This window comes from Antennarius striatus, chromosome 19 (assembly GCF_040054535.1).
Source record: "Antennarius striatus isolate MH-2024 chromosome 19, ASM4005453v1, whole genome shotgun sequence".
Classification (NCBI taxonomy): Eukaryota; Metazoa; Chordata; class Actinopteri; order Lophiiformes; family Antennariidae; genus Antennarius; species Antennarius striatus.
In genome coordinates, this window is record NC_090794.1 from 3,491,322 (window position 1) to 3,516,170 (window position 24,849).

General features: G+C 43.2%; 1 protein-coding gene across 1 annotated transcript in view; it reads right to left on the bottom strand.

The window, feature by feature from the left end:
• Positions 1–24,849, bottom strand: part of LOC137613543 (regulator of G-protein signaling 6-like) — a 49,273-nt gene that overhangs the window by 9,028 nt on the left and 15,396 nt on the right. Inside the window, exons 3-5 of the mRNA XM_068342856.1 lie at positions 2,109–2,205; positions 1,935–1,985; positions 1,469–1,575 (exon numbers count right to left, since the gene is read on the bottom strand). Coding sequence (XP_068198957.1) covers positions 1,469–1,575; positions 1,935–1,985; positions 2,109–2,205 — 255 coding nt within the window. The remainder of the gene's footprint in view (positions 1–1,468; positions 1,576–1,934; positions 1,986–2,108; positions 2,206–24,849) is intronic.

Sequence of the window (24,849 nt, forward strand, 5' to 3'; positions counted from 1 at the left end):
AATAAGGAGAACTTGACAATCATTACGAACGGATTCAGATCAGCTCCTAAAACGGGAGCAGCGATACGATTATTTGCCTCAGATCACAAAGTCGTGAATCAAACTTTTGAAATTAATTGGAGTTGTTCCAAAGAGGGGAGATTTTACACGCTGTTAATTGCTTTGTTGGGAGTTTTTCTTCGTCTCGCACTTCATTTTTCCTGGAAAATTAAATGCTAATGAAAGGTTATTATCTTAAGCTCTTCTGTTATGGTAAACAGCTCCTCCACCACCACCTCCTCCTCCTCCCCTTGTCTTGTCTCCCACTTCACTGTGAAACAGGAGGTCCAAGGTCGGAGCAGGATAATACGCACCGCTGTCTGGTTTAATTAAACCGTTCCTCCAACTCAAGAATCCAGTGAATGGGAAGGAAGTCGGTGCCACAAAGAGATCATTCTAATCTCGTGATGTGGTGCCTCACTTTTCCCCATTGAGGAACGGGAAAATATTGTTTCCAATTTTTAATTAAGAAATTCAGGATAAAACACTTTGCTATAATGAATCTGTGACTTTAATGCCATTGTCTGATGTGGGTGAAGGAGGAGTAAAATGTCAGCACGCCCGGCTCTCCTTTCCAACCCTCGACTGCCGTTACTACACTTTGTCCCCCATTTGGTTCCTGGTTCCAGCCCAAAACTGTGACCTGCTCCCCTTGTGAGCTGGATGAATACTTTAACAGATTGTTCATTTTTAATGGGGTGTCTGGAACCCCAAAACAGCACTCAAGCATTTTTTGGCTTCTTGTAATTCCTTAATAGAACAAGTCATCTCCGACAGCTGATTCGGATCTTCATGAAAATGGACAGATTTACCTCGCAGGAGCTTCTGACACAGAATGAGGACAGGTTTAGTTTGTGTTTCGGTCTGTTACAAAGGAAAAATCAAACGACTGCAATCCTTCACATATTTAAATTTGTTTTAGAATTTGTTTTCTAAAACTGAAATTTAAAAGTTAGATTCAAGCAGAAACTAAATTTTAGCCATTAATAAGTTCCTCTTTCTACCTCCACATGGCTGAGAAGCATTGATGACAATCCAACAGCTGCTGAGATACCTTCTGGACATCACTGGAACAAAATCCCCTTTAATGCTGTAAAATAATTCACCTGTCTCACCAAAATTCAATCTGCTGTCAAAAAAAATGCACAATACGGTACGTTTCGGCTCTCTCGTGATGCGTAACGGTAATCAAGCAGTAACTACATTTAAAAATCAATGCGTCAGCCTCGTTGGGAACATTTGATATTCAACTCACGATCACATAACAGAGGAGCGGCTCGATGAAATATCAGGTAACGACTCAATAAAGCCTCAATTACACTTCAGCAGCTACTCTCCTCAACAGGCTGTGTAACCCAAACCTTTACGAGTCGATGGAAAATTAAACCGCCTCTGCTTTGACTCGTCTCTGATGCCCCCACCCCCTCACCTGGAAGCGGTAGAAGGTGCCGTCGTCTTTGAGGGAGAGGACATGGTCCGAGATGGGGAAGAAGTACCCCTGAGCGGCGATCAGACTCCCGATGTGCATGGCCTCGGCTGCCAAACAGAACACACTGAACGCATCAGGATTATACAGTATATCCGATTTATAAACTAGACATTATGCGAGACGTAATGCCGTCAATCCTAATTTACCATATTATTATGATACCTCCTTTTGAATGTGGAATGACTTGGTAAGTCAAGTCAACTTAACAACCAGCAAAGAGCAAAATACTACATTTTTCTGCTTTTCTATGCTAATCTGACCTGTAAAGATTTTCTCATTACAGCAGAACTTGTGTATTGTTGTTGGATGACAACTGAAGTGTTTGCATGGTTTTCAGTAGGTGAAGCGATGATGTTCTGTAAGGACTCCTCTGATCACAGAATAGCCACCTTCCCTCACAACCTACCCGGATCCTCGATGGAGAGGTTCTTCATCAGCCACTGAACGATATCTGCTCCTGTCAGGCGAGACAGAGACAAACAAACTCATTTAAGGTCAGGCCAAACAAAAAGCGATGGTCTCCGAGTGATTCACTAATAAACTGACCCAAACCCCCACCTTTGCACACAAACGTTCCTACCTGTAACAACGCTGGGGATTTTGGTCATGAAACTTTTGACAGTTCTGATGGGAACACCTTCCGTCTCGTTCTGGATGTGGGTGACGATGTCTTCAATCTGCAGAGGAAAAACAACAGAGGCGAGAGAAAGAAAGAGACAGGAAGAGAAAGGACAAGAAGGGCATAAGTCAAACTAAAGCAGATTAGAGCTGGATCAGCTATATTCAACGAACCATAACCACATCCGTTTTAATCTGCCCGTTACCACTCGCCCTGCGAGTCAGTCGCTAAATCTGTTTCTGTGCACGCTGTATTTTTGCGGCCCAAATTTTTCTAAGAAACTTGCTCTTCTATGGTCGATAATCTTTTTGGGAAAGGAGATGCAGATTCTGCTCACTTCAGCTTAGGGAGGCCAGCTGAGGTTTTCAGAGAGGCCGCCTGTGAAATAGGATAAAACTAATGCTTGTAGACGACTACAAAACAGAACCAGGAACCAAAACCACCACTGGAAAACAATCGAGCTCAGGCAGCGAAGAAAATCAAACTTCACTCCATCACTACCAATCAGATTTGATCAGTTCCCCAACTTCTGTCCCGACGCGGGATGGGGCAGAAGATGTGGTTTCCCTTGCTAAAATTGTGAGCAACACTCGATGTGTAGTGTTTGATAGACTTCATCTAATTTGCATTGTAGTAATCAGACTAGAGCACAACTGCCGTACTGATTGTAATATTGACACCGCTCTGCATGGCTACATCTTTTTGTTTGCATCAGCGAGTGGGAAGTGAGAAGTTGGTCGCTTTGGAGACAGCTATCTCAAACATGCCACACAACTCAAAGGCTATATATAGAATCAGATCCTGCATTGAGAGAGAGAGGCAGACACACACTCTTGTTTTACGCACATTAAAGTGAGCATATAGAAGAAACTGTAAAAGACAGCAGAGTGGTTCATGCAAATCACCTACCTACGGAAAAGATCAACATTTACATGCTTGTAATTTATAGAACTGGCCGCACTGCACTTATCTAGTGTTTTTTTTTAAATTATGTGCAAAGTGTCAGTGCAGTAAAAATCCAAGGAGCTGCAACAATCACAAATAATCTAAATAGAATACTTTATAAATCCTGCGCAACAAAAAATCCGGCTGGAAGTGACTTCATCCCAGTAAATATGGACCTCTTAAAGATCTACTGCCTTCACATTTTATATTTTGTAGAATAATCTCAAATAATAAAGACGCAAACGCTGGCCTCATATTGAACTAACGTAAATCTTACGTCTTAAAATGAAGGGGCAGTTCAAATTACTACAAAACAAATAAGATGAAATGGCTGAAATCCACTGGGTGGTGGGAATCATTCTGGAGGAGATTGGAAAAACCTCAGGACAGAGTCGTGAGGAGCCCCACTGAGATGATCCTTCTGGATCTTATTCTACTACCAGGAGATGGCAGGATAGACCCAAACGTGGGGAATGGATTATACCTCTGTCCTGGCTAAAACCTTACATCCTCCAGGAGGAGCTGGAAAAGATTGATGGATGGTAAATTAGCGCCATTCTATTTATCCCAGGTAGCTCCTGGAGTGACAGCGGTCGAGGTGTAATACACGTGGGTTTTTCTTGTTCCTAATCTGAGTAGCGTTCAGTGGGCAGACTTCATCAGCCTTATTGCCAGCCGCTCCGTTTTAACCCCCACAGGGCAGTTGGGCCGCCTGATTGCAGCACTGTCACTGCAAACTTAGCACGGATGACGCTACAGGGCTGGTGGGCAGGTAGGTTATTGGGTGACAAGTAATACGCTGTTGACTGTGGTTTAGTGATTCTCTTGGGCGACGGCTTGTCCGCTGGTTTGTACTTAACAGCGATGGGAGGCCGTCGTCTCCACCCACGGTGGGACTGATGTTACTTGGAGGTGAACGTTCCTTCCACCACTGTGTTTAGTTCGCCGTCTTTACAAAAGATAAACGTACCTCAGCCTGGATTTGATAAGTATCTATCTATCTATCTATCTATGCCACACAACAACGAAAAAACACATTCCTGTCACTGCTGATCAAAGAAAGAAAGAAAAAAATGGGGCATGGTGAGTCAGCCACATCGACCCACGTGGAGAAGCCACAATAAGCCTCAGCTGGACCCACGACCCAACATGCGTGTACAAACACATACAGGACCTTTAAAAACAGGCATGAAAAACTCTCTTTTGAATGCCTGACCCTGAAAACGGCTGCAATTAGTGTCGCCTGGCACAAAGAGAAATCTGTGGGAGAGGAGGCCGACAGGACCGTCGCTGAGGATGTATAATGAAACGCGTATACGTCCTGCTGAGAGGAGAAAATGTCAGCCATGGCCCTGAGTGGAGACGGTCGTGAAGAGATACCTGGGGAACGTACAGTGGTACCTCTACTTACGAAATTAATTTGTTCTGGAAGAAATTTCGTAAGTAGAAAATTTCGTAAGTAGAGACGTGTTTTCCACGAAATACCCTAATCTGTTCCAAGCCCCCAAAAATTCAGAAATGTTTTATAAAGCATAAAAATGCATCAAAAAATGTAACAAATACATGTTACGATTAGATTATTACACAATAAATGAGAGTTGTGCATAAGGTAAAAAACAAAGAATGAAGAATAAAAATGATGTTCATTTACTTTTGCTGTTCTCATTGTTTTTTGCCCTCTTTGGTTCATGTGCTCCTATCTCACGATGCCGAACAACAGAGTGAATTCCAGTCCTCCTTTTGAACTTCTCCAACCACCCATGCGATGCCTTAAACTCCTTAAACTTCCTTTTGTTTTAATAACGTGGCGATTGTAGATGCATTACGGCCATATTCTTTGGCAAGATCAACCAAACGCATCCCTTTTTCATGCTTTTCTATGATCTCTTGCTTTGTTTGTACGGACAAAAAAAACTCTTTTCTTCATCTTTTCCTCTTTTCTCTGTCACTTTCTTGGGGTCCATAATGAATACTCAAAATATTTGCGTAAAACTATCAGAACACCTCACGGGTCGAGGGCCCAATGACGAAGACGCTGCATAGACACCTATCTAACTACACACAGAGGTCCCTGTTAGCCAATAGGATGCCAGGATGCTAGGTAATAGCCAATGGCAGAGCAGCTATAAGAATGTTGTGTTCAGGGACCTGTGGGAGCTGCAAGTAGCAGCCCATACTGTATTTTTACCTTTCGTAACTTGAAATTTCGTAACTAGAGGCAAATTTTCCAGTTGAGGCGTTTCGTCAGTAGAAAATTTCGTATGTAGAGATATTCGTAAGTAGAGGTACCACTGTATTTCGATGGGAAACAAAAAGCGCTTACCTCATGTGAACCGTACAGCTCTAAATCTCTCCTGTAGTGCCGGTGGAACACGCTGCTAGATCGATAGCAGGCTGGCGGAAGGCCAGGAAACACACGGCTGTTTAAGTTAAGGTTGGATGTTCTGGAGGAGGAACTATTGAAGACATCAGAAGCTTTAGATGTGAACACGTCGCTACTGAGATCCATGCTCATAAAGACTCATTAAAATCCATCGAAAACTATAAAGGACTGTAAGACGTCACGCATGTATAAGCACATCTATGAAGGGAATATCATAAAGTGGATTAAATCCACCTCAGACAGCGTGAGACTCCATGAACGGCTTAATTTCAAAATCTTTGGGGGCAAAGTGTTCCACCAGACCAGTCCCAAGAGGCCGCTGGCTGATTTAGCTCCTCTATTCCCCCTTTACGGGCCATCTACATATGACTTCCCCCAGCGCTGAGACGTCACACTGATTGCATCGTGCATCTTCATGCTTTAAGTGGCACTCTGTAAAGACGAGAAACACTCAGACAGAAAGTCAAGTGCAAACAACAGCGAGAAGAGGTGGGGGCATGTGCGAAAGGATGCATGAATAGCTCAATGCAAGGCACATATTAAAAAGTACGCGCTTAAATTATGCAGAGTTCTGTCACGTCGCTGAATGTGTTGGGAACGGGCTCCGGTTTCGGAACACGAGGCAGTAGAACCAGGACTGATGAAGAGCTACGAACGCCAGCAGGGAAAGTTTGGAGGAAAAAGTCGCTTTAAAATGATAAATAACTTAATGGAGGCCACTATTCACCGTAATGAATCCCTTGACAGCTCCGGGGTGAGGTTGTAATGGCTGATTAGTTTTACCAATTACAAAGTCAAATGTTTCCAGGAAACAAATGTGTCTGATCGTTATCAGTCAAGTCCAGCTGCAGCGGGAGGATCCAGCTGAAATGCGATTGGCTGATCCCAACTTGGACGTCGATGAGGATTTTAATTAATTTAATGAATTAGGTGAGGGTTGGTCATTCCAATGTGACAGGAACACATCCCGGGTGGGGGAAGCGGTAAACCAGATGTGACTTGAACGTGTCATGAAGCCGCACCTGCGTGGTGTTTCCATTCCCTGTTGGAGCTTCATGGTGAGTTATGACCCCTCCACATGAGGTGGTGTTAACACATGATAGAGGCTTTCCAACCTGCTGTGAGTGTAGGTAGTTAACAGGTGGTTAACTAAAGCAAAGTTACTGGATCAGTTTGTTTATGATCCAAAGCTTCAACTCCAAGAAGCAGGAAGCAGCTGATCAGTCAGACTGACACGCATCATTCTCTCACGTAAGCCGTTCCTCCAGACATCAGCCTCCTTTCAGTCGGGCAGCATTCCTCCCCTGCAGTGCTTAAATCCGAGATCTCTGCACCACTGCAGACGTCAAACACGTGAGAGCAGAACCGACCACGATCACGTTCACGTTAAGGTTTAACTTCCAGGCGGAAACACTGCTTCTCTTGCATCACAGCCACATCTCCATTTTGGTATGATAGTGTGTTTTTAATCGCTGCAAAGGATTTTAACATTGCAGGATTTATAAGACTTCATATCCTTTAGGAATCAAGACTGGACTGGATTAATCTCTGAGATCATAAGTGACAAGATCCCAAAGCTTTATAGAAAGTCTTCATGTGATGTTGTAAGGAATCAAGTGACATCAAAAGATCATCATGAGCTCAGTGCTATCACTATCATCCATGAACATTTGCTATACACACGCAAACACACACACACACAAATATTTAATGAGGGCAAAATCCAGATTCTCAAAATAGAAAAAAATGATGGTTCGAAAATGACACAAAAACTGATAATTGGCTCCTTCCTTCCGAAACATGGCAGAAAGTCACAAAACTAAAATTACTCCTGCAAATTCAGCTGGAAGCTAAATTATCCAATCGTCGTTCTTTATCAGGTTTGTTGGCATGGCACATTATTTACCACCCGGGTTCATAGATAAACGTGTAAATTGGAAATTTGGGACAGGACAGTTACGGCAAGGTTCGATCCTCAACAGCAAGAATACGCTTCAGGAATGCTTCCTACAGTCGGTGATGAGTTCATCAGCTCATGTTCTCGGTTACGTAAGGAGTTCCAACTACTATCTGCCAACTTTTTGTGGAAATGCTCAAAAATAAGGCTGTGGTAATAAATGTTGTGTGCGATAGAAATTGTTTCATAAAAACCGGGCAGGAAAGGTTACAGAACACGCTTCCATAAGACCGCTGCCATAAGAGCACCTGGATGAACTCTCACAGGATATTGACATCCTTCCTGATCCATCACCATGCCAACCTGGTAAAGGTCAGATTAGCTTCAATCGAAAATTATTAAATGTAGAGACTTTGCTGAAAATGCATCCGCGTGAAGACACAGTAGGTCTCACACATAATTACACACAGCAGAAGAATTACCCTTCATAAGTAAATGACTGCAGAGACGGCTGTCTGCTCGCAGAGGGTGCAGGTATTTGTGTGAAGGTCAGGTGCGATGAGCCTCGCCGGTTTCAGCCCGGCGCGTCTGGCGGGAGGGTGACGTGACTGTTAATGAAAAATGTAATGACAACAGGCTGACAGTCGGTACCGTCACTGATAAATCTACTAGGCCTGGAAGGGTCCTGGGCGTCAAAGTCAAAAAGCTGCATCCAAAAACAAATAAAAAAACTTTTTATTTGTTGAATGTTATTTGACGTTATTATTATCCTAATAATAAGACAAGCCTAACGCCACAGTCACCCATTTTTTCCAACGTCTAGCTTAGCATCTCGGCTTCTTTTCCTGAAGCCATAAAATATCTCTGGATATAAAAGTGAAGCTGGGGGAAGCTTTGCATCACTGCGTTTTTATCCTGTTGTGATGATGTTAAAGCCAAGTAAAGTATGCACTGTTTATTTGCGGTCACCAAAATCTACGAAAAAACACCAAACTGTTAGCTTGTGGTTGATTAACTCAAGAACGCATTCTTTATGCCACAGATCTAAGCTGGTCAGCTCTCATAGAACTGGGATTCTTCTTGGAACCAGTAGAGTCTCCCCCTGCTGGTGATGACGGAGAGCGCAGGCTAAAGTCACGCCTGTATTGGCCTCCTATCCTCCATCTTTCCTTCATTCATTGTGACATTCTCTGCCTGTTTAATGGATTTTTATCTTATCTTATTAATAATTCTGTGACAAAGGAATACTTCACACGCGCTAACAGTGTGCGAATGAATCCACAGGGGAGTTACAGCGTCAGCTTCCCTCGGTCATGCCAACACCTCAGGGCTGCAGCGAGGACAAGGTGCCCCAGGCGACAGCAGTGCAACAGGTGGGCCACCTGCCTGCAGCAGCAGGGTGGAAACGAGGATCTGGATTTGGGTCTCAAAGAACCTTTTTTTTCATGCTTTAAATCTGTTCAGCTTAAAGAGCTCAGCTAAAGTTCTCAACTTCAGGTCCTATGAAAAGGTCATATTTTAACAAGCTCCAGAAAAAGTGGCATCAAGAAATTAAACGCAGCCGTTCTTCTTGACCGGTGTTCCTCTTGTTTTTAACAGCACATGATAACTTTAAATGTCCTCTCTGCACAGGCTAATAATAACTCCCGGTTCTGGCGTGGAGGGCTACTTGGAGATGGTTTGGGCTAAACGTGGCGTTGATTGACCTCCTTCAGGAGGACAATCACCTGTATGTGAATACAGCTGACACTTGTTTTTGTTCTTTTTTGTTAAACAGTGATAAAGGTAGCAATGATCTGCTCTAACTGAATGTATTCCACTTCTCTGGTTCTGACTAACACTCTTTCACTTTAAACTCCCACCGGCTGAATGCAAACTGATATTCTGGGCGGTAGGGAGGAGGTGGAATAAATATATGCTTGCAAAAAATGCAGATAAACTTTCAGATCCTTCAGGGTTCCTGCTCATTTCATATTAATAGGTGATTGCTTTGATTAGTGGATTAGTGTCAAAATCAATAAAGACCACAGACCGCTCTCAAGGTGCATGTTAGAAATCTGATCACAACAGGACAGGAGCCAGATTTGATTTCTAGGCAGTGACATAGTCTCTTTTAAATACACAGAATGCCAACTCTTAGCATAGAAGCTATTCAGCATAAGCGAGCTAGCAGTTTAGGTCTGAACTACATCTACATACATCCAAATATTCTCATTTCATTATTAGCGTGAACTTAAATGTTATATAATATGTGCATTTTGAGGCTTGAATATCATTTTTAAAGCTACCATATTTCACAGATCACAAGTGATTTTATTTACCAACCTCGGAGAAACTCATCAGCCGTTGGGTCAAAGAGACGGCGATGAATTCTTGAGCTAGACGCGTTGGCGGTCAAAGATCTCCGACAAACTTTGTGATTGAGTTTCCTGTCTGGCTGATGACGGACTGACCCCCAGACAGCAGGATGTGAACTGAGGACAAACACTCCCGGGGCCATAATCAATCCGCTAAAAGTTTTCACCGCTCCCAGCGTGGAACGCCAACAGAGATGACCTCCAGTCTTCAAAGCCGGATACATCCACACCCAGTGGGGAGCGAGTCATCATCATTGGGGGGAGAGCTAGGTTTTTTTATTCTCCCTGGTCCAATCAGAGGACCTCGTATGTTTCCTTCATGACACCCCACTGCCATCATTTTTCCCATCGCCATCATTCCAGACCACATAGATGATTCAAAAGGAGCTCTGAGCTTCGCACAAATCACCTTAACTGTGGATATTCATGAAAACAAAACTGGCAAGTGGTATTCAAAAACTTAAATCACTTATTCGAATAAAGGCAAAAAGGAACTTCCTCTCATAAATGAGATTTTGGGTCTGTTTCAACTTCTTTTTTTTCTTTGTTCGAGAAATCCATTAGTTCGCAATTTAGCGCTCTCCTGCCGCAGTCAGATTGAATGGGGACGGATACGTGGGCGTCTCCGGAGCGGCACTCATTAAAATCTTTTCATCTCACTCAACACATCAAAGATTCAACATACAGCGCTGACGGAGGACTGGCAGGACTCTTTACAGGCGGGGGTTTTTTTGAGGAGGGTCTCATTAAAGCGTGGAACAACATCACCTGTTGGAAAAGCGTACGTTATGACGGACCGTCTCCTGTTCCCACCAGAACTCCAGATTAAATTATGACATTGGGGTTTGTCTGCCTCACTCAGTCTCTACGGTTTGTCTCCATGAAATGAGACAGAATGTTAAAGATGCATTTAGATAAGGTGGAACATTTTCCCCAGCGATTTGTCTGATGTTTAGAAGCTGAGAAAACTGAATTGCAAAAAGTTGCATCTGATAGGGATGGGTGAATTACCTCACACATACATTATATATATGAAGTGCATAAACACACATTCCACTCTCAAACACACACACACATATATTAACCCACCTGCTTTATAACAGCTTATCAGCTCTGCTTTCAAGTATGCACAATTACAGCTCTGCTTTCTGTTGGCTCAGATTTAAGTCTGATAGGTGCAAAAAAAGAAAAAAACGTGAACCCTAAGAGAGAATGTTGCATAAGACACGTTCTGATGACTCATTTCACAACCCCATCGATCAGCGGCTGGTGCAGAACTCTGAGTACCGGTTTGACAGATGCGGATTGGGATGTGATTAGAGCTCGGCTGGTGAAATGAAATGAAAGAAGAGGTATATGTGGTGACGCTTCTCAGTCCACTAACCTTCGCCGTGGGGAGCGGTTTGTGGAACAGATGAAGATCTGAGGAAAAAAAAAGAATTCATTCTGAGGTCCCAACATCTCTTGCGCTTTCTCCCTCGCGTTGCTCTTGCATCAGTTCTTGTTCAACGACCATGAAGGAACGTTAATCAGAAAGTGGCTCCATGAACACACCGGAGCAAAACGTCTGCAGTGATCCTGGTGTGGGCAAGTCTTCCTTTGCACCATCTGTTAAACACCAGTCTCTGTTTACTCTGCACTCTGAAGTTTTCTTTGAGGTTCACCAGCCTCATCTTTCATTTTATGACTCAGTGGATCTTGAGGGGAAATAGATAAGTTGCTTAAAAATACTCTTGAGTCCCTTTGGTCTTCTATAAAACTGTTGGTCTGCATCCTAACAGATGTGTCGGAGGAAGATGTATTGATAAAGACCGCGCTGATTGTGCATGATGAGTTCGAGTGAGCATGCTCATTGATATGATGCCTGTGCCGATACAAGAAAGAGAATGGTAATTGTGGGTTCCCCAACAGATGTAACAACAGTCTACACAATCCTCAGAGGCCCAATTAGAGCGGAGACTGAGCACTGCTTCACACTCTGCTCCACCCCGGTGTAATGAAGCCATTCCACCTTCCAGAGAGCATTTATTTCCCCTAAAATACAAGGAAACCTCACCATGAAAAATGCCCAGTAGGTTATTCTTATATTTGCTATTAAAGATGATTAATACTTTATATATGGATTCATCATTTTAATGACCGGGACAGTTCTGTTTCAGCGCAGGGAAGAAAATGCACTTAAAAGGGACCATTTAATTTCAGGAAGGTATTTTCCTTTTCTTAAGAAGCATAGCTTTTAAGTATTGACTGCAATCCAGTTATTTCACAGTGGGAACGCATGAAGTTTAAAATGTTAATTTTGCATGTTAACGTCATAACACATCTACAATGCAGTGTAGCAACCAGGGCTTCCAGTGGTTTACTTTATTTTGCAGTTTCTTGGTCACAAACCAAAGACCTGATAGACGTAAAAACTTATAGGAGAACTTATAAATATCTCAAAATCCATTCACTTGATTTTGAGGCATTTCAGAACGGGATAAAAACACAGGCCAGCTTCCTACAAAGCAACTTTCTCCATTTGTGTGCAACCTGTTTCCAAATCAGGACTGTTTTTGCTAAGCTAAGTGCTCCTGGACACATTTCTAACGACACTGCAGTTTAATTTGCAGATAACTTGCTAATGAAAACACACTCAACGGAATAAAAATTATGCCCTCATTGGTTTGTATGACGCTTCTTTCTGCTCGTATTGCCGACACTGAGTGAATCCACGGGCACTGAACCACCCTGCATGAGCATCAGTGTCATTTGCAGGCAGTAAATCCACACTGCAGGTTGTGTTGTGCCCTTGCAGCCTCTTGATATTCAAGAAGTTTCACGTCTCGCTTCAGTGCTGCTGGACAAACGTCAGATTACTCACAGCACTGCATTCTGCTCCACCAGGTTGAAAAATGTAAGATGCACTTATTTATTTTCAGCGCCTATTTATTGTGCATCGGTCTCACATTTGCTCGACTGTCACCTAACAGTAGGTGAACGGTTCACGCCTCAGTTCCGTCACTGACATGAACCGAAATTTTAAAAAAGAGTGAATCGGTTGCATGAGACGTGAAAAAAGGGGAGAATATGTCTGATACTATAAAAATCTGTTTAAATTATACGTAGTATTTTTCTTAAAAAAGCACAAGATTCCCAAATTTAAGAACCACAATTCTTCATCCTTTCCCTTTCAGGAACGTTGCTTTGAAGGTTATCCCTTGAGCTAAGCTGGTCAATATATCCACGGACATTAAACCATCACTGCACGCTTGCATCTTCTCCTCCAGGGAAAAATGTCCCTGGAGCTTAACTCTTTGGTCTCCGACTCCGACACGACCCCCAGACCAAACACCGGGATTCCTCGGAGCAATATATCCGATTAGAGGGAGCAATTTAAAGTATCTATCTATCTATCTATCAATTTACTATAAAAGAAGGACAGACATCATCAATGTCTCCGTCTGTTCAGGATCAACCAGCTCAACATTTCAGCAGCTCTTTTCAAATAACCAAGACTGTTTGACTCTGCCTATTTTTAAAAGCTCATCTGTTATAAAATCCTGAACAACCTCGTGGTAAATTACGACCCGACAGAGCCGCAGTTTCATTTGACACATTTCACAGCTTTTCATTCCAAGGTGTGAATCTAAATTCACGAGGTGTCTTTGGTGCAAAGTGACAAAAAGGTACCGTATCTTTTTTAAACAAAGAACAGGCAGCTCTATCTACCGAAAATGAAGGAAGAAGGCGGCAAATGAACCAAGACAATCCGTTAATTGATGTGGGTGTTTGAGGTGCAGTGGCGGCGGCGCAGGTTTCTCTCAGCCCCTTGCAGAGCACCCATTTTTCAGCCTTGCTCTGAGGAACACCGTAGATTGCCCCCACCACCCCACGGGAGCTGCTCGCCTGATAGATAGTGGAACAACAAGACATCACTCCTCCAGCCTTATGCATTCACTCAGTCAAAGACGAGTCCATTTATCCCACCTCACCACCTCAGAGCAATCATTTTTTCCCAGATCCAAAAGAACACTCGAGATCTTAGCATCCTGATCTGCTAGATGGGTTTCAAGTCTTCTGGTGAGGGCACATGCAGGGGATGATGTGGAAAAAACACACTGCAGATAGTAGAGGAGCAAATGGAGAATCGAGTGGCCAGACAGCCGGATTGGAAGCGCACATCGATGAGAGAGAGGGCGCTTGTGGTAACAGCTCGCATCGACTGAAAAAGACCAAAACAAGAAGAGTTTCTTTGCTCTTGTTGAAGCAACAGCTCAGTCTGAGGGTCGGTCCAGCCTCAGGCCATTAATAGAAACAAGCAGAAATGAAGTAGTGAAGCGATAATGTGTCGGGAAACTGCCTCAACCCCATTCTAATTTGTAAAATCTTTAAAAAACGAGAGAAGTTCACGAGGGATGTGTCAGGAGGGCTGAGGAATCATTCCTTCAATCGATCAGCGAAATAATTAGAGACTGAGGGTCGCCCAGCATGTCCGCTACCTTTCACCCTCTCTGCAGCTCTCCACATTGTCCTTATTCTGTTACTGTAACGTTCAAAATAAAGCCAGAAATCTCTGTTTAAATGAAAACAGAGATTGGCTGGAATGACGAGTGCAGCAGATGAGGCTCCATTCATTGCTGCAGCAGCGAAGGCAAGACACAAACGTCGGAAAGTCATTTCTTTTCAGCGCAGCGTGGAGGGAGATAGCAGCATGCCATTACCAGGCACAAGTAACATTCTGGACAGCTATTTTCAGAGAAGCTGGGGAGGGGTGCACACACACGTTTTCAATCTCTCCGACATGCACAAACACACATTGTCCATTCACTGCTGTGTAAAGCACTTTCTGACAGCATGATAGCGTCAAAATAAAGTCAAATAGTGAAAATGTGCTTGATTTGAAAAGAAAATAGGTACTGGGTCGGGAGGGAGGGGTGTTGAGATGAAAGGACAAAAATGAGGGACTTAATAATGTCATTCATTTCCCAGAATCAGGAATAGAGGATAATATTTAACACAACCGATGAAGGAGAGTGAAGTCACTCATTCTCCAAGCGATCAATCATTTATTTTTGCGTGGAAAGACCCCACATGCATGGGGATAAAGCATGCATAGATGCACACACGCATACGGTTTCTCCTCTTCTGCATGAATTCATTCCTTTCTCTGTTCTTTCAAAGGATTCCCTCAAAATATGAACAACTCCAAACTTATGGCTCATAATTCCAAAACAAATCCAACTTTTTCAACCTGTGTCAATCCCTCCACACAGAGAAACTTCCAAGTATCCTGTGAAAGTCCATTCTGACTTCATTAAGGTCAGAAAGAGAAACCTTTGACCTGGTTTAATAGGTCAAAGGTCACAACATCAACATGAAAATGCACTCTGTTCATTCCGCTGTTTGCTCATTGCTTGAAAGCTCAGTTCTAGTACCGGTCCAGCTTGTTTGAAGTCCTTAAAGTGACTCACAAAGGAATAAATTGATGTAGCACAGCTTCCATGAAGGAACTATTAGACTCCATTCCAAAACAGCTACACATGTCTTCAGAAGCTTGACGGGTGAAAATAAAAATATATACCTGCGTAGATGCAGTTTCACGAAAGTGTCTTTCTTTTGAGTCTCATGTGATTCTATACGATGTATAAAACAAGCTGTAAGCAGAGTCAGACCAACAAACAATAACAGATCTCAATGGAAGCGACAAAAAGGAGCCCAGTCTGCTGCTCCAGTGACTTCCTGGTGTCTTATAACCAAAGAGAACAGTATGAAAGGAGAAACAGTTCAAATTAACCACAAAGCTCTCGTTGGTTTGCTTTTCTTTCAGGTACTTCCTGTTACGTGGACTTTAACCCACATACATTGTGTAAAGCATACATTGGCAGAGCGTATATGAAATGGTACATGCAGGTTATGCATCATTCTATTCCTCTGAAGCAGTGGTTCCCAAACTATGGCATGGCCCCCTGAACAGTACCAGAAAAAAAACCTGATCATTATCCATTTCATAAATAGTATTATCTATTTTATTAACAGTGATATTTATTTCATAAGTTTTTTTCTGTTAAGATCTCGGAAAGGGTTATTAATATTTGGTTCTCTGCGGCTTTCTGGAAGACAATAAATGTGTACATTTAGGCATCCCTGCGATCGTCACAGTTTGTTACAAACTGAACCCCAATCAGAGAAATAAAAAGTTATGTGGCCGTTACAGGAAAAAGTTTGGAGACCCCTGCTCTAAAGTATCTGTAATGTGACCCAATATAAAAACCAATTAATCACAATAATCACAGTGGATTCAGTAATATAATATCGCCTGAGTCAAAAGCACTATTGATTCTCCTGGAGTTTTACATGACTGACCATCCATCTGCTCGCAAAACAAAAAACTGAATTCATAAAGATGAAATGGCTTAGCAGTTAAAACTATCACACCCCGCTGCTTATTAGTGAGCAAATGTTGCAGCTGGTGTGTGTATGACGGAGTCTGAAGGTGTTCTGGGTTAATTAGACCCCCGTGAGCCCCCCAGATGAAACAGCTCTTTTAAATAATGGTCCTGTCTGAACTGTTTTAATACACAAAAACAACAAACACACACAAATATACACTGTAAACACTGCGGTAGTACGCTCATACACACACACACACACACACACACACACACACACACACACACACACACACACACACACACGTGTCACGTTCATTTCAGTTTTACAGCCCAGAATCACAAACCTGCCTCCAGGGTCTGTCCAGCATGGAGCACTATCAATCTCAGACCCTGGATGTGAGAAACAATTACTCAAGAAGCCATTAGAGAAAGGTGATGGTCGCTGCGAGGGGCTTGGAGCATCAACACACCCGGAGGGAAGAAGCGTTGCGAGTAACACACCGTGATAGAAGACCAAACCCGAGGGCAAAAACGTCCAGGATGGGATCTGATGGAGGCGATGGGAGAGGACAGGTTGGGTAGAAGCTGTAATATAACAACAGCTCTTATTATATTATAAACAAACAATGGATAATAATCAAGGCTAAACAATTCTATACATTACATTAGCTTTAGCTTAGGTTAGCTCACCCATCCCACGCACTCAAGTTTCATGGAAATCAAGTGTTTTTGTTTTTAAATAATTAGGGAATTGTCCTTCCATCAAGATGAAAATCTGTCCAGTAGTTTTTGCTAAAGCTACCCAACCAACCAAAACAGACAATCAAACCTCTCTTGTAGACATCTGATAAATTAATCCAATAAGACAAACTGACTTTAGCCTTGGAAGCTGCATCATAATGATAAAGAGATGATACGATGGTTCAGAATCAAGTCTGGGACAAATCTTTATCCACCTTAAGACTTCACTTTGAGGTAAAGCCAGATCTTTCTCCTGGAGTCTTTGTTCACCTTGTTTGACTTGACTCAGCATCAGATAAGATGCTGATGCACTGGATAGATTTCAATATACTTTGATTTCACCTTAACATCTGGCTCTACAAACCAACCGTTTGTTTGATTTGAAATACATCTAAAACTTCACTCAGAACAAGATTTGATTGAGGTGACTTCCTCCTCCCTCCTCCTCCTCGCTGTCATTTATGTCTGCATAGACCCCCATTTCATTTGTGCACAGGTTTCAAACTGAGTTTTCTGTGATATCTTTCCAATCCTGGGCGCTCCGTGGCTTTCCAAGCGCGACAGCAGACAGAATATCACCTTTCAGTCTCCTTGTCAAAATCCGGTCCTGCAAATTGCCGCCAGCAGATTGCTGAAGAAAATAAAATGAAGCTCAATAATACGACGACTCCCGTCTCTACAGCAGCAGCTGAATTACAATAAAACATTTCGAATGGGGAGAGAATGCGAGTTAATGGAGGATCAATCCAGGAGCATCTGATTGCAGATGGGCTCAAAACAGCCTGTCAAAAGCCTCTTAGTCTGAGGTTCAGTCAGTAACGACGTAGCAAAGGAAAAGTGCTCCATCATTGTTTGATAAAACCCAATCCAAAGTCGTCCTTGTAACCCTAATCCCTCATTGGGGGAGTTGGGATTGAAGCTAAGTGTGCTTGTATATTATTAACGACAGACGTAACAACAATAGCACACAACAAAATAACACTGTGTTCGTGTGGTTAGCATATACTTTTTAGCGTAAAACATCGATGGTTACTTGGTGGGAGACCCTTCATGGGGGGGGGGGGACGACACACCTCTACTTATGAATATGTTCTCATACCCGTATTAACGTGACTGCATGGGGTGAGAAATTGGAAATTGGAATGCTTTATTAGAAAACCTGTAACTTGACCCCAGGGGTTACAGCATGTATCAATGCAGCTCCCAAATTGTTGGGGTATTTAAGGCGCAACAATTTCCCATCATTCCTCGATCTCCATGAGCCACATCACTACCCTAACTTCCACCTGCAGGCCCCGGATAGCGGGGGTTAGAGCAGGTTTCTAAGCACTCTATATCTAACGTAAATATAATCGGGGGTGACAAGGACGGAATACCGAAGGTCCAAGTACTGTCTGCTGCTGTAATATTACACATTTCAAATGGGAAGCGGTCTGACAGACGTAGTATTTGTTAAAAGGAGGGAGACAGCTTATCAGCGTGATTGATGGTGTCAAATGTGCTTCTCAAACAGTTTTTCAGCTTCGCTTGACCGTGGGTGGTCGGCCGGGAGGAGAGCTGTCACATTGATCGATGAAAAACCCCATCAGCACCCCGCCATTAAAATTACCATCATTATGGGGCAATAAATTTCATTTATCTTCCCTTTAATTAAGCCTGTCGTTGAACTTTGACCCCCGTTTATCCTCCTTGATCTCCGCTGCTTCTCAGCAGGTCAACCACAGACGGCGTCGGCGTAGTCTGATTGATTATCGGTGATGAATACGGAACGCTTCACATTCTTTACAGCGCCAATCTGACATCACGGCTTTGACGGGACTGACAGGAATGAAACCCATCTGTGAAGCCTCTTTAAAACGAATGATAAAAAGCCTTGGAATATATAAACAGAACATATCGTTTGTCACAAAACCGCCGTCAGACTCGACGTCCTGCTGCAGCAAAAGTGATTAATGTCACCGTTATTAAAAAAACCAATGAAATATCATATTTGCAGTAAAGCAGGATGACGTCTGGCTGCCTGGTGCCATCAAGATGCTGAACAATCACAACAAGAAGCTTCAACAGAGCTCTTCATCCTCACGGCCAAGGGTGGGCAAATACGTGAGTCAGCAAAATGTAATGCATTGCCTCCTCCAGCTCTGCTCCTGTTCAGTGATGCAGGGAGATCCCACATGACCTTTGCCCTCCTGACAAGTAGCCTCTGCTGCTTTTAGTTTGACTAATGGCGGTTTAAATTCAATGCAGCGGCACCCAGGAGTGGAAAAAAGATGGAATGACGCAGGTGATAACTCATCTAAAGTTGACTCTGAGCATCTTTAAATACCGGTAACATTGAGTCGATCACTATAACTTATATTTAATCCTGTTCTTAGTATCGACGCCAGTGTCAGGAGAGTCAATCAGTCAATACAGGCCTGGAGCAATGCTGTCTAAGTCGCGGGAATGACTCGAGCGTTCAGACGCGAGGGGAAATATGAAGAGGGATGCCGTCATCGTCTGTGGATGAATCATCGGCAGCAATGCCACCATAAAAACAAACATGCAAGTAAGTTATGGATAAAACTACCAGGCAATGCCAGCATAGCTGAGATTTGTCTTTCAGATTCCCCTCCAGGACATAATCTCACATCGCCTCCCACACAGCGGTAGCTCCAGAGAGGTCAGAGCGCCTACAAAACCTGGCTCTGGAAACAGCAACAGGTTATTTATTTGAGGTGAGTGACACTTATGCAAAGTTAGCAGGAAGTGGAGGTGTGAGAAGGTAAATATCACCCTTATAACCTTGCAGGGGGGGGGGGGCACTCTGGGTTGCTAGACTTTCCAGACTAAAATGTACTTCAAGCAGATGTCGAGAAAAAAACAAAAAAAATTTGAAAGATTAATTTAAAGTAAAATGTGGCACCTTGGACAGCCGCACACATCAATCCATTAAAGTTCCCCACAGTTCCTTCATTCTTCTTTTCATTTGTCAGGCTATAAATCAAAGAGCGAGTTTACCGGTGACTCAGTAAGGCGTTCGCCGGAGACGCGGCGCGCAGTAACCATGTAGGAGTAAGAGCTCCAATCATTTCAACAGCTCTCTGGAGCTCTTTCTGAATCACGAGGCGAGCAGAAGCTCCACCTGATGCAATTCAAGCAAATTACTGGATGATGTCAAAGATTATGAAAGGTGCTTTCTGCTCCTACGGTTTGCACATCCGGTCGGATTCGTCCATCTTAACCGCGCTAAACAACACACCTTCACTTCATTTTATTTGTTCCGTCACTCTTTGGATTATTTCTGACGCCTCCTCCTGTTGCTGGGAGTATGAACCGAGGAGCGCACGACAATTCTTATTCCAAATACGCCCATTAAACGTGGGGAATTATCTCTAAACTACAAGGGCAACCTGCTGCTTGGAAGCGATTTACTACAGACCCCCACCCCCCCGCTCACCATCACCTCACCTAAATGCCGACGTTTATCAAATCAGCGCTCCCATCTTCTGCAGAGTACAATGTCTCATCTCTCGCCTGCAATTTATCCACCCCCGCCACCACCACCCCTCCTCTTGTACTTTGCGGTCGACTCCCCAAGGCATGTTTTCCCTCCGTCTCTAACAAGGAGCCGTTCTTCTCGTCTTGAGAACAGCTTTTCACGGGGCAGAGGAATGAGTGTGGCTTTGAAATGAGGCTTTAAAAATGATTGGGGTGGGGGGTGGGAGGGGTTGCACCAGGCTGGTGGTTCCCAAATGCTATCAGTTGCAATGAAACAAACCCTCTCATTAGGATGTCGGCGTGATCTCTCCCAGCAGTGACCCGTGGGGCTCGGATCAGGATGGGAGGCCACACTTCTGGTAGCGGAGAGGAATCCATGGTCTCATTATAGCAAAACATTCACGTCGTGCTTAAAGGGAAAACGACACGTCTGTTTACCATCACTGCCGCAGGAAACGGCCTCCGGTGTAACTCCTACATCAGCAACCACACATGAGTGCATCCCGCAACCTTTTCCCCACATACCAGGTGCGCCGGCTTAATCAGATTACTTCATTTGTCAGGAGCGTGTTTCGATTCCGGCGAAGAAGTGGATGGAGTCGCCTGTTTTTTTTTTGTTTTTGTTTTCCCACCACCTTATTCCCCTGACAAATCGCTGCGGAAGTCCGTTTTCCACGAATCCCATCATGCGTCATGAGGCTTTAAGGAGCGGCACGCAGTCATGCCTGGAACGTCTTCTCTCGCTTAATGGTTCAAGGAATACATGTAAGTGGAATTGTCGACGGGAAGTGGATGATGATGTACGCAGGTTGTTTTTAACATTTTAAAGCAGAATAAGGTGTCCCACAGGGCAAAACTCCCATGAGAAGATAATATAAATAACGTTATCCAGGATTGTCTTTCATATTCCAGCACACGTCTGTACAAACGTGTACGAACGCATCTAAAAATAACTTATTACACCAGATAGTGATGAAAAATACGTTACGACTGTAACCCTGGTTACGGAATACGTTATCTCTATGGTTTAATATCACTCCTTACATTTAACCAAATCATTCCTGTTGAATAATTGAGCTTTGTGATGCTCTGCAGTGACTCGATTCATTCTGTTATCTTTATTCTCTTATCATCTGCAGCTGGAGGCGGGTGTAGAACCAAAATGAAACACAATATGGTTCATTGTAGGTGTAATAAAGCATCTGTCTTCATAGCAGAGGGCACAGATGTTGATGAATTATAGATATTAATAAATCACTTCTAATAATATTGTGAGTATATTAGATTAGGTTAGAAACCCAATCAACATTTGAGGACTTAGATCATTTTAATCCCTATAAATCGAAACACTGGGGTGGAATCTCTGAAAACAGAAGGGGTTAGGGTTTAATTATTATGGTTTATGTTTGTAACGGAAAACAAACGTGAAAAACCGAGTCCTAGAAGCTTTTACTCGCCCAACCCCCTTCTCTAGTTGATTAATTTTACATTTCATGGAAGTGAACCTGCTCCAAGAACCTTGAGGACATAAATTATTCACTATTTAACATTAGGACTGTGTTTGGGGATCAGGTGGGGTAAGCCTGAATGCAAAGCAGTACAGTAAAACCCGCTAAAACAATCCTCACCACACACATACAACTTCACCCAGGCAATATCCTCACCCCGCTCTCGAACAGATGAACACCTGCCTCGAGGGTCCGGCGTGACATCAACAGAACTCACGGTGTGGACAGACACAACAAGAAGGACCAAGAATATCAATGATCTGTCATTTCTGCCTCCAGATGTTCACAGCTGGATCATTCCACCCTGATTGCTCGTACGGTTCGATGGACACGGATGTAAGTGGATAAGCGTGATGTGGGGGATAGTGCTGTTCCGCCGCCGACAGACGTCATACTGATATCGGGATTTAAAAGCAGCTGGTAGCAGGTAAAGGCTACTGGTTTAAAGTGTTTAAATGGTTAGTTCCCACCGTCATCGCTGACACACTTGTTTTGAACTTGTTTTGCTTTATCTCTAGTTCTTCATTAAAGGGAGCAGAACTGAATGTCATCTTAAATGCTATGGTGACCCAAAATAACATGACTTCATATTCAATAATGACGACGTCCTTTAGCCTGTATTAACTGTGATGACAGTAAATTAGGAACTGAGGTTGGAAGAGGTTGGGGTTAGGTTGAGTCTAATTTTCAAGACTTTCGACCCAAAAGTCAAAACTAAACAAACTTTTCTTAACTGCGACAGCGTTTCTGCATCTAGATTTGCAAATTAACTGCTTCAGGTTCTGTCCTTTCATTTGAAAAACGTGTTGGGATGAAGTCACATGACTGGATCACGTCTACACATGAATATAATCAAGACTTCCTGCTTCGAGACGAGGTCGTCTGACGTCTCCTCCTCAGCTCGTCTGCAGCCAGTCTTCAAACTGAGAGTCTCTATCTTCTCTCTCTAGGCTGGTTCCAGGCCTCCTCCGTCACACACCCCTCATTAATGCTGATGGGTATCGATCGCTTTCAATCAGCTTTGTCTGAGTCCAACCCATCTGTATACTTGCACCACCTCTTATGAAATATTAACGCTGACATGCACAGGCTAATCGCGTGGGTCGATGCCTCTCAGTGAGCGAGGAGCTCACTCAATGTGGATTGACGGACGGATTTTTGCATCATTCAAACCTAAAAAAGCCCCTATCAACATTTAATAGGTGTTACTTTGGTATAAATGCTACTTGATGAAGAAGAAGAGGAAGGAGGAGGAAGAACATCAATGTTCAGAGCCTGTTTTCACCTTCAGCTTCAAAAAAGGCTTTGTTTTTAAATCTCCAAAAACAGGAACTACCACAAAGAATGAAAGCAGGAGCGGCGTGTCTCCGGCGGGAGTAACGATGCAAAGATTAGGGAGATGCTTTCAGCCCCAAGAAGCAAATTAGCAGATTCACAACAAAGAAATGTCAGTTTGCCTGAAGGTTCACAAGAAAAGAAAATAAAGGATTACACGAGGGGCGAATTAGTGAATTTGCAGCCTCCTCTCTGCATGAATGATTTGTAGGGTAAATAGAAAGAGAGCAACAGAACTGTCAGGAGAAAATAAAGAGGAAGCAGATCGAAGTGGAAAAAGAGAGACAAACCTACAAATGGATTTGTGGGATTCAAGGAGGGTCGCACTACGATGGATGAGCCCGGTGGTTTTCCAGAGCAGGGAACTTCTTTACTGATGGATGACTGGATGGCTCCATCTAAATGGGCTCTATTGATAGAGGAAGCAGAGATCTATAATGATCTATACATATCAGCTTTGTGCAAACACCTCCTCCATCTTCTCTTGGTGGAATTAAGGCGATGCCATGCGGGGAAAAAATAAAGATCTATGCGATCCCGGAGCGATTGATCTCAGTGTTCTGCTGCTTTTGTTCATCACCTTCCTTTCTTTCAATTCCACCGTGATAAAACGAGCGTGGCTCTGCTTTCTAGCCATTTCTATTTTCGGTCCATCATGCATTTCTTCTTCTCTTAATGTCCTTTATTTTCATTGCTCTCTTTGTGTCGTCTCCCATCCTGATGACAAACGAGGTTTAAATCCACATGCTGCAAACCTTCAAACCTTTTTCTGCAGAAGAAGAGCAACGCTAAAATTTGTTTGGATCCAACAGAAAAAGCTGAATGCTCTTCAAGCAATATCATTTAACTTTAAATATAAAAGGCCATTCAAGCCTTCCAGATGGTCTCCTATAAATTTTTTGCGTAGTGTCCCCTAATAATTTCTCTCACTGATCGGATTTGGCAAGTTTAGAGCGAGTTGCTCAGAATACATTTCAAACAGAGCTTTGAGCACTTTTAAGAAATTCCAATCTACATCTGCTGTTTACAACGAAACAAATACGTTTCCCATTCTTTGAGCGCTTTCATCTCTATCCGATGCGCCGGGTGGATAAGCAGCCGCAAAGTCAGCGTGAGGACATCCTGAGAAGTTAAAAAAATAAATACAGCGCACGCACAAGCAGTGCAACCTCCCCGCTCTGCTGACTCACTCCAGCAGTCACGATTCAGACTGAAGAGCAAAGCTGATGTCAGGCGGCTGGAAGAGATAGTAGTGCCCTGACAACCAGAGATAAAAAGGGGCAGGGGGGCTCTGCTCACACAACTGTTGACTAAATCTTCCATCGTTGCAGGACGATGGATGGGTGATATGCAGCAGCCAGGTAAGGATAATTAAGTCATACGAACAAGCAAAAAATTCCAAATAAAAAAAGGAAAACTGAAAACCTGCCAACGACATCTTAACTTTCCGATTCTGAAGGACCAGTTTGTCCACATGTGAGTCAAAAAAACCAACATGAGTCATCAGAACACTTTGAATTGAGATTCAGGCCTTGAAGACGTCGCATTAAGCATCAGGAAAAAAAAAACGCAGCTCTGATTTTGTTGCGATTACACACAAAATCACTTAACACGCCAACGTTAAAGTAGATTAGATGAAGGGTTCGCAGGATCTATTCGTATTTTAATGTTTCTGATTCAAC